Source organism: Limulus polyphemus, unplaced genomic scaffold, assembly GCF_000517525.1.
Source record: "Limulus polyphemus unplaced genomic scaffold, Limulus_polyphemus-2.1.2 Scaffold2606, whole genome shotgun sequence".
Lineage (NCBI taxonomy): Eukaryota > Metazoa > Arthropoda > Merostomata > Xiphosura > Limulidae > Limulus > Limulus polyphemus.
The window spans coordinates 136,237-146,760 of NW_013668216.1; the positions used below are offsets into that span (position 1 = coordinate 136,237).

Below are 10,524 nucleotides of genomic sequence, written 5' to 3' on the forward strand. Positions count from 1 at the left end.
TAGTAGATTCAGTTGTTTGAATTATTTCAGTAAGTTGAATTGTTTGAAGTATTTCAGTAGGTTGATATGTTTGAAGTATTTCAGTAGGTTGAAAGTTTGGAGTATTTCAGTAGATTGAAATGTTTGAAGTATTTCAGTAAGTTGAATTGTTTGAAGTATTTCATTAGGTTGAAATGTTTGAATTATTTCAGTAGGTTGATATGTTTGAAGTATTTCAGTAGGTTGATATGTTTGAAGTATTTCAGTAGGTTGAAAGTTTGGAGTATTTCAGTAGATTGAAATGTTTGGAGTATTTCAGTAGGTTGAATTGTTTACTGTGTTTTGGTAAGTTGATATGTTTGAAGTGTTTCAGTCGGTTGATATGTTTGAAGTATTTCAGTAGGTTGAATTGTTTGAAGTATTTCAGTAGGTTGAATTGGTTGGAGTATTTCTAGCTGGTGGAATTATTTGAAGAATTTCAGTAGGTTAATATATTTGGAGTATTTCAGTAGGTTGAATTGTTTGAAGTATTTCAGTAGGTTGAATTGTTTGAAGTATTTCAGTAGGTTGAATTGTTTGAAGTATTTCAGTAGGTTGGATTGTTTGAAGTATTTCAGTAGGTTGATATGTCTGAAGTATTTCAGTAGGTTGAATTGTTTGAAGTATTTCAGAACACAGCCACATTTCTAAGCCAATGAATTTGTTTCAGAATTTACGTTACTGTTTCTTTTCAGTCAACAGCAAAGCTTTCGCGCCCACTCCTCTCCATCTACACCAACAACGAAAGAGCCCACACCCTCTACCTCCCAGCTCTGCGCAGTGTGTGGAGACAACGCCGCTTGTCAACATTACGGAGTTCGAACTTGCGAAGGGTGCAAAGGGTTCTTTAAGGTAAACTGAGTACAAATAACCATGTTTATTATTGTTTGTGTAACCTTCTTAGGAATTTTAAACGTTTGAGTTAGTTTTAGAGAAAGAAGCTTAACCTTATAATATAAAAAAACTGAGCAGATCGTTTAAGTTGGGCTTAGCAAATATAACATTATCATTATTACTATTCAGCCAGGTTTGAAGGATTTAAATATTAATATTTATTGAGGACTAAGAGTTGATCACACTTTAAAAAAAAAGATGATCCAGGGCATTAGTTGGCCCTGTGGTAGAGCTCTAGAATACAAAGCTTACGAGCTGCGTTCGAATTAGTGCGATATCACAAAAATATTCTCCACGGTTTAAGATGTGAGTGCGTTATAAGTTTGACAGTCAGTCCGCTAGTGTGAGTGTTGAGTGGTAGTGTGCTACTGACTGACTACCTTCTCTCTGGTCCGTAGTGATCGTGAAAGATAAGCTTAATAGCTCTGCTATAAATACAAAATGCAAATACCTATCCGCTCTTGGAACTACTTCTACCATCATCAGTCTATCTCATTCAAATGTCTGGAAACAGTTTTCAGTTTCAAGTATTAGTTGAAGCTTATGAGCCATCGTCAACTTCACATCTCTGTTTATTATCATAATAGCGGCACAAAGAAATACACTCAGCAATGGCTTTTGGGGTCGGAAGGTTCTCTCTCGTAAACTTAACCTTCACATTCCATATGATGAAGGTGTTGCTCTGAAATGACGTGAAGTGAGCTTTCAGAGCCCATGAATTTCCTCGACGTTTTGCTATCAAAATGTTCTCCCATTTAGAGAAAAAGTTTATATCTATCTTTTTTGCAGTGTTATGTTCTTTAGTTCCGCATTGTCTAACAATGTTATACAAATGTCCTTTCTTGGAAAGGCTATGACGTACTTCTCCAGCATTTACAAACGTTCTTATAAAATGCGATTAACCACCTGCAGAACATAATAAATATTATTTGGCTGATAATCATCCAGAAAGAACAAACATGCTTTAATACAACAAATTCTAAAAAGTAGTTTAAATATTTTAAGTGTATCTACTCAATGGAAATAGGCAGTAAGTGAATAATTTGGTTGACCTACCTTAGGAAACAAGATGTCAAAGGTAACATGAAGGGTACAGAACTGGACTATAATAAGATTTTAGAATAATTTTGGTTGACTTACTGTCAGAGTTTACACTGGGGATTCAGGACTGAATTATAATCACATTTTATAATTATTTTGGTTGAGTAACTTTAGAACAAGATGTCAAAAGTCACATTGAGGGTCCAGGACTGAACTGTAATAAGATTTTTGAATTTTTTTGGTTGAGTTACCTTAGAAAACAAGATGTCAAAGTTTACGCAAGAGTTGAGATTTTGCGAGCATTTTTGCAGTGTTAACATCAATGGAAAGATGACATTGAAGACTTGATACATGTTTTTGGGACATAAACAGACGTCAAGGTCAACCTTGACTTCTGGGCTAGAGTATGAAATCTTTAAGTCTGTTTCATTTGTATCTCTGGTAAACGTAGTTCTTAATTCTTGGGACATTCTACTTATACGAGTTAGAAATTAACCATAAAAACAATAGCTTCTAACCATGCATAAGTGTGATCCTTTGTATTTAAACAAACTATTTTGCTTACAATGTTTAACATCTATTTCCAGCGCACAGTCCAAAAGGGGGCGAAATACGTCTGTTTAGGAAACAAAGCTTGTCCTGTTGACAAACGGCGCCGAAACCGATGCCAGTTTTGTCGGTTTCAGAAGTGTTTGACTGTTGGTATGAACAAAGAGGGTAAGTGACGGAAACAAAAGTTGTTTTTATTTTACCCTTTACAGTCGACAACCGAGTGATGAAGGATGTGTAATGAAACCTAGCAGAATCAAACTAACATTACTGGTGATTAATATAATGGAGCTTTAGACCTAGCCGAACCAATGTTACAAGATCTGTGACTGATACAATGGTTTTTTTTCTTACGACGGTCTAGGTGGTAAGAAGTGTATCAGAGTGAATGTATCTCCCAAAATGTCGTGTTCCTTTTACTTCTACATTTTGTTTATCCCATGTCCGGTGCTAATTTTGCAACTCAGACTGATAACGCTTTCACAAGGACCCGCTGATAAAATGATTTACAATTTGAATGAAATGTTTAAAAAGTTTCTGAAGGAATTGAAGAAATTGTATAGTTTGTTTTAGAATGACGAACAATAAATTAAAAACAAAATGTCCATAGGTGAATATATATATATATCTCATTTGATCTTAATCTGTAGATACCTATTGTTTGTTTGTTTCTTTTGTGGTTAGGCACAAAGCTACGCAAAGAGTTATCTGTTCTGTGCTCACAATGAGTGTGGAAACCCGGTTTCTAACCCAGTTTTTAGCAGTATAATCCGACAAACGAACCACTGAGTCACTGGGGGTCTCAGATACCTATAACCTGAGAATCACTTTTTAAAAAACTAAGTGGTTTTTTTACTATTCCTACAAAAACTTTATTTACGTGTCTTATGAAAACTACGAGTTAATGTTTAAAATTGTTGGTTGTGTTTCGGGGCAAAAGCTACACGAGAGGATATCTGTGTCTGCCACGGGGATCAAACTCTGAATTCTAGCTTTATATTAACAAATGCGAAATTCCCTTATACTTTAAATTGCGTTAATTTGAAACGTCAATCGCAAGCAAACACTGGTGCTACAAACTGTCCTGGTTTGGTGACCAAAAACATTTAATACACCTTTGATACGACTACGAAACCAATAACAACTTTAGGCCTGATTGAAGATTTTTATTTAACAAAACGGCCTGTATTACAAAGCTTTTTTAGAAACAAAATGGACTCCAGTGATGATGTTTAGGACGCAAACATATTTAGAGGTGTCAATAATTTTGCACATGCGGAGGAACCAGGGGGATTATGGTCCCCCATATCTACGTCTGGTGGAGAAGGTTAATACCTGTTGATAACTCTTAATGCTGCCATACATTGCATATCCGCGTTTTACCATGTGTATTTTACGAATTACTATATTTCGAGTCTATTAATGACACATTTTATGGGGATTATACCCCTAATCTCTATAGAATTATCATGTTCAGGTCTCGCATGCATTTTAGATCCCCCACGGCTATCTTTGCTTCCTCTGACTGTGTATTTCAAATCGCCCGACCCTTATAAATAAGGTTTCTCGTCCTTTAACCGATTTGTTTTTTGTTTTGTTTTTTATTGGACTTTATTTTAAGTTTTACTATTATTTATTCCTGCTAACTATGTTACTAAAACACCTGCATTAGTTGCTTTGGTTTCCCAACAATGACACCTATTCAATACAACAATGCTTCTTCTCATTAGTTGCTTAAGTTCTACAACAATACTACGTGCTTAATACAAAAATGCTTTTTCTCACTAGTTGCTTAAGTTCTACAACAATACTACGTGCTTAATACAACAATACTTCTTTTTATTAGTTCCTTAAGTTTTACAACAATACTACGTGCTTAATACAACAATACTTCTTTTCATTAGTTCCTTAAGTTTTACAACAATACCACGTTACAAAATAATAATACCTACTTAGTACAAACATTTTTCTTCTCATTAATTGCCTATCCGGCATAGCCAGGTGTTAGGGCGCTTCACTCGCAACCTGGGGGTCGGGGGTTAGAATCCCCGTCTTACCAAACATGCTCGCTCTTTCAGCCATGGTGGCAGTATAATGTGACGGCCAATACCACTATTCGTTGGTAAAATAGTTGACGGCGGTGGGTGGTGATGACTAGCTGCCTTCCTTCTAGTCTTTCAATTCTAAATAAAGGACGGCTTGCGCAGATAGCCCTCTTGTAGCTTTGTGTGAAATCAAAACATTAAATGCTTAAGTTTCAATAAACCACCATTAGTACAAAAGTGTTTCCTTTTTTTTCAGTGGTAAGATCACACACATTAAAGGGTCGTCGTGGTCGATTACCATCTTCAAAAAAGGTGTGTCAGGAGTCGCCACCATCGCCTCCTGTCACTCTTATTACGTCGTTGGTGCGTGCTCATGTGGATACTTCCCCGGATATCGCGAACTTGAACTATTCTAAGGTAAAAATAATTAGAAACAATATAATCGCGCCATCTGTTAACGAAGTGATTTATAAACATTAACTGAACAAATGAAATAAAATGGTTAAGTTCAATTTAAAAATAGCTTAGACAAGAAATGCAAGAAGATTTCTTTTGTTTGTCCCATATTTTGTAATAACCTTCTTGTATCATATAAATAACACATATATTTAACACAACGTTTAGTCTCACCAGGTTCATCACATACTAATACAAACGTCAAACATAACATTTACTCACACCGGGTTTATAACGTAATAAACACATGCGTCTACCATAACATTTAGTCACACCAGGTTTATTACATAACTAACACATGTCTAACATAACCTTTAGCACTCCAGGTTTATTACATAACTAACACATGTCTAACATAACCTTTAGCACTCCAGGTTTATTACATAACTAACACATGTCTAACATAACCTTTACCACAGCAGGTTTATCACGAAATAAACACATACATCCAACACAACATTTAGTCACATCAGGTTTATCACGTAACAAACACATACGTCTAACACAACATTTAGTCACACAAGGTTTATCACATAACGAACACATGTCTAACATAACCTTTAGCACTCCAGGTTTATTACATAACTAACACATGTCAAACATAACATTTACTCACACCGGGTTTATAATGTAATAAACACATGCGTCTACCATAACATTTAGTCACACCAGGTTTATTACATAACTAACACATGTCAAACATAACATTTACTCACACCGGGTTTATAATGTAATAAACACATGCGTCTACCATAACATTTAGTCACACCAGGTTTATTACATAACTAACACATGTCTAACATAACCTTTAGCACACCAGATTTATCACGAAATAAACATATACGTCTAACATAACATTTGGTCACACAAGGTTTATCACGTAACGAACACATGTCTAACATAACATTTAGTCATACCAGGTTTCTGACGTAACAAACACATGCGTCTACCATAGCATTTAGTCACACCAGGTTTATTACATAACTAACGCATGTCTAACATAACCTTTAGCACACCAGGTTTATCACGAAATAAACATATACGTCTAACATAACATTTAGTCACAGCAGGTTTCTGACGGAACAAACATATATGTCTAACATAACATTTAGTCACACAAGGTTTATCTACTAATAAATCATACATCTAAAACAACATTTAGCACACCAGGTTTATCACGAAATAAACACATACGTGTAACATAACATTTAGTCACAGCAGGTTTCTGACGTAACAAACATATATGTCTAAAATAAAATTTAGTCACAGCAGGTTTCTGACGTAATAAACACATACGTCTAACATAACATTTAGTCACACCAGGTTTATTACATAACTAACACATGTCTAACATAACCTTTAGCACACCAGGTTTATCACGAAATAAACATATACGTCTAACATAACATTTAGTCACAGCAGGTTTCTGACGTAACAAATATATATGTCTAAAATAAAATTTAGTCACACCAGATTGATCACGTAATAAACACATACGTCTAACATAACGTTCAGTCACACCAGGTTTATCATGTAATTATCATAACATTAATTAACGCGAGGTTTATCACTTAACTAGCATGTACGTCTAATCCCAGAGATTTGTGTCCGAATCTTTCTCTAGTACATAATACGTATAGGTTACTCCATAATTAGGAAACTATAATCCTGGTTTATGGGGTACAAGAGAGTTACTTAACAAATAAACTAAAAAAATATAACTTTATTTGATATACAGCTTAACGAATCAGAATAATGTGGTGGTGTTATTAGCTTGGAACTGGCTAAAAGTTCATATTGTGGATTTCATGGAAGTTGGCACTGTCTGTATTTGTCTGCCTTCCTAAAGGAAGTTTTATTTCGATCAGCTTCGAGATCCGGGATCAGCTGAAAGTATGCCTTCAGAAGCTGAGCAAGTCCAACTTGTTTTCAATCTGATTACGTCATCAATCGAAATCATTCGGACCTTCGCTGAGAAAGTTCCCGGATTTACGGAGTTCAGCAGAGAAGACCAAGAACTTCTGTTTCAAGCGGCTTTTCTGGAACTGTTTGTTCTCCGACTGTCCTACCGGTAAGTTAACAATATACTAGAGTACACAATGGTGTTTAGGAGGTTTTCGCGGTCTTGTATCTCATTGGACGATAAGATTAAAAAAAAAACTGCTGAAACTCGCACTATTCACCAGTTAGAGAAAAATATGCATGGGCTCCATTTGCAAACAGGGACAAAGGCCCTATTTACTTGTGTTTATAAGCAATGAGGAATGGAACAAAACAATGTTTGTTTGGTTCATAAAGCTTAAATGTAGTTACTAGTGTACTTAAATCGTTTCGTTAACGTTAATTTTTAATTTTAAATTATAGTCTTAATTAGATTTTAGGGCAAAACTTTACTTCTCTTTATTTAAAAAAGCCTTAGATCGTTGATGAGGATGCCTTCCTCTTTTTTCCTTTATTATTGCTCAATAATGTCTTTCGAATATTTTTCACATGAAAAAAAGAAAGGAATATTTATCAAACAATAACAAAATTTTTGGGACAAAAAAATAAAGATAAGACTACCTTACTTATATTGTTGTAACCTATATTTTTAATACTTTAATTTAGATGTTTGTTTGCTAAAGGGAGCTTGTCATTATGCATTGACGACGCATATATAGAAGTTTTGTGTAGTAAGTATAAAATGAGTAATGAAATAAAAATGCCGGAGTTAGTTAGTTAATTAATTAGTTAATGTGTTAATGAGTTCAGTGTCAGTTAGTGAGGTTGACAGTGAAATTTAGTGTGTCTGTTACTCAGTGATCAACTTAACAAATTAGTATATTTGTTATCAATGGATTAGTGAGGAAATTCTGCATGTAAGTTTATGAATAAGTTAGCGTATATTAGTCTTGGGATTTCTGTTGAAACATTATTGGTGAAGTTAGGTCTACCAGAGAACGCAGTCTGTAGCAAAAGTTATAGAAATTATTTATGATTAAGTGGACAGGACTTTATATTAATTTTAACAAATAAACTAAAAGTACCCGTCCAGCGATAGAACACGTTACAACAACATATTGTTAAGCAATAGTTACCATTGTAGTTCTCAAATGTTTTTGTAAGCCTTTTATTTCTATCATATCTGAACTGCAGTTAAGCCTGTATTCTAGTTTTCACTTTTTTAAAACATAAATCACCTCTTTGTAATACTTTTTCTTTCTTTCTGATATGATTATTCCTTATTTAGTATGAAGATGGATGATGATAGACTGACTTTCTGTTGCGGATTCATTCTGCATAAGGAAGAATGCCGCCGAGGTTTCGGTGACTGGTTAGATTCAATAGTGGAATTTGCCAAGAGTCTGCACGCTCTAGAAATTGATATTTCATCTTTCGCTTGCCTGTGTGCCTTGGTCTTAATAACAGGTATGTAAAACTTGGCAAAAAACCTGATGATTTGACAAAACTTAACTAAAGATATTATTTCAAGATTCGCTATGACTAACATTGTCAGAAAACACTGTAATCCCCACGTATATAGAACTTGTAGGTGGCGCCATCTTGTGGAGTACATGAAACTAACATAACATGTCGTTACCTATCTTGTTTATCGATGGTGGACAAAACTTAGCTAAAAATATTATTTCAAGATTCGCTATGACTAACATCATTGTCTGAAAACACTGTAATCCCCACGTATAAAGAACTCAGTCCTATTTACTTGTAGGTGGCGCCATCTTGTGGAGTATATGAAACTAACATAGCATATCGTTACCTATTTTGTTTATCGATGGCGGACAAATCTGTGACCTAAGTCGATAAACCTAAAAGGCACACCGATAACAATTATTTGCTGTGCCTACATATATATAAAGGCATAAAGAAAAACTAGAGTTTGAAATGGCTGGGTTTACCTGAGGAAACTACTTAGATTACAAATAATCAATCTATTCATGAAGTCAAATTACATACCCAATGTTTACACCTTTCTTTCCCAACTAACGTAATATATTTCTAACGTAGTGTAGGGAAACGCCGTAATTAAGAATATTTCACCCAAAATGAAAAATGTTAGTAAATTCGAGAATTCTTAGATGTGAACGGAGGTAACAAATTCAAAAACGTTATTGTGAATAGTCAGAGTTATTGTACATCATTAAGAATTTCTTTGTTTATATTTTATTTTATAATTAACATTTTTAACATTTCTAGTTCTTGTGAAAAACAAAAAAAATGCCTAAAATATAATATTTACTTGTGTAGTTTGTTTGTTTCTTTCTTGGTTAAATTGAATGGAAAGCTTGTGTTATACAGCATCCTAACGATTTTCATTCTTTCTTATATGTTATTAAAATATTTGTCAATAGATGGCAGTAAAAACGATATTGGTTATTTCATTTTACAAGATTTATATATAATTTGACCTATATTTGGCAAACTCTTGGATAAAATTGTGAAAACAGTGATTTATATATTGATTAACTGAATTTCAAGTTGAGAAAGCTGTTATTAATATAATTTATTATAATTCTCTGAATACTAGTAGCTACTAAGTTTTGATACTGAATTTCAAAGGTAAAAAAATAATAAATATCACGTGTAAAACAAACTTTTAAATGCTACTTCAGTATAAAACTATATATCAGTTAAACATTTGGGTTGTGGAAAATTCTACAGCTTTTCTTTGTTTTCTACTTTTTGCTGCTTGAAACCGAAGAGGAAAGAAATGCACAGAAATTATATGTGTTTTGTTTCTGTGTGTAATTCTTCATACTAAACGATGTTTGTTTGTGTGTTTTTTGTAGAACGGCATGGCCTGAGAGAATCTCAGAAGATCGATCAGCTACAAATGAAGATAGTTGGCGCTTTACGCGATCACGTGACCTACAATATAGCAGCCCAAAGAAAAACAAATTTATTTTCTCACATTCTGGGTAGAATTCCTGATCTCCGGTCCGTCAGCGTTCAAGGGTTTCATAGGCTATTCTACCTAAAACTCGAAAACCTCGTGCCTGTCCCTCCCCTTGTTAATAGGCTACTGGGGTCCGGAGTTCCTCTCTGAGCTTCTAGTCAGTGAACTGTACGTGTTTTGCATTTTGCCTTTATAAAAGGACTGTTGTTCAGCCTCTTGGTGTATAGCTAATCGAATGTTCAGTCTCTTGGTGTATAGCTAATTGAATGTTCAGCCTCTTGGTGTACAGCTAATCGAATGTTCAGTCTCTTGGTGTACAGCTAATCGAATATTCAATCTCTTGGTGTACAGCTAATCGAATATTCAGTCTCTTGGTGTACAGCTAATCGAATATTCAGTCTCTTGGTGTACAGCTAATCGAAGAGTCTTTGCTGCAATATACGCTTATTCAACATATCTAGCGTTTTGCGTAAATACAATATAAAACCATGAATTTGTATCTTAAAATCGTTCTAAACAGACGAATCGTGTTGACTTTTAAATGGAAGTGTTTAAAAAGAGTCTCACTGAAAGAGGTCGCTAGCGTTTAGTCAGAATGCTGTTCATTAATACCGCTTCCACCCAGTT

General features: G+C 34.4%; 1 protein-coding gene across 1 annotated transcript in view; it reads left to right on the forward strand.

The window, feature by feature from the left end:
- The window catches only part of LOC106467418 (nuclear receptor subfamily 4 group A member 2-like), a 29,307-nt gene extending 19,260 nt beyond the window's left edge, over positions 1-10,047 (forward strand). Inside the window, exons 4-9 of the mRNA XM_013927768.2 lie at positions 714-870; positions 2,541-2,670; positions 4,804-4,964; positions 6,872-7,074; positions 8,233-8,411; positions 9,791-10,047. Of these exons, the coding sequence (XP_013783222.2) occupies positions 714-870; positions 2,541-2,670; positions 4,804-4,964; positions 6,872-7,074; positions 8,233-8,411; positions 9,791-10,047 (1,087 nt within the window). The remainder of the gene's footprint in view (positions 1-713; positions 871-2,540; positions 2,671-4,803; positions 4,965-6,871; positions 7,075-8,232; positions 8,412-9,790) is intronic.
- Positions 10,048-10,524: the final 477 nt, after the last annotated feature.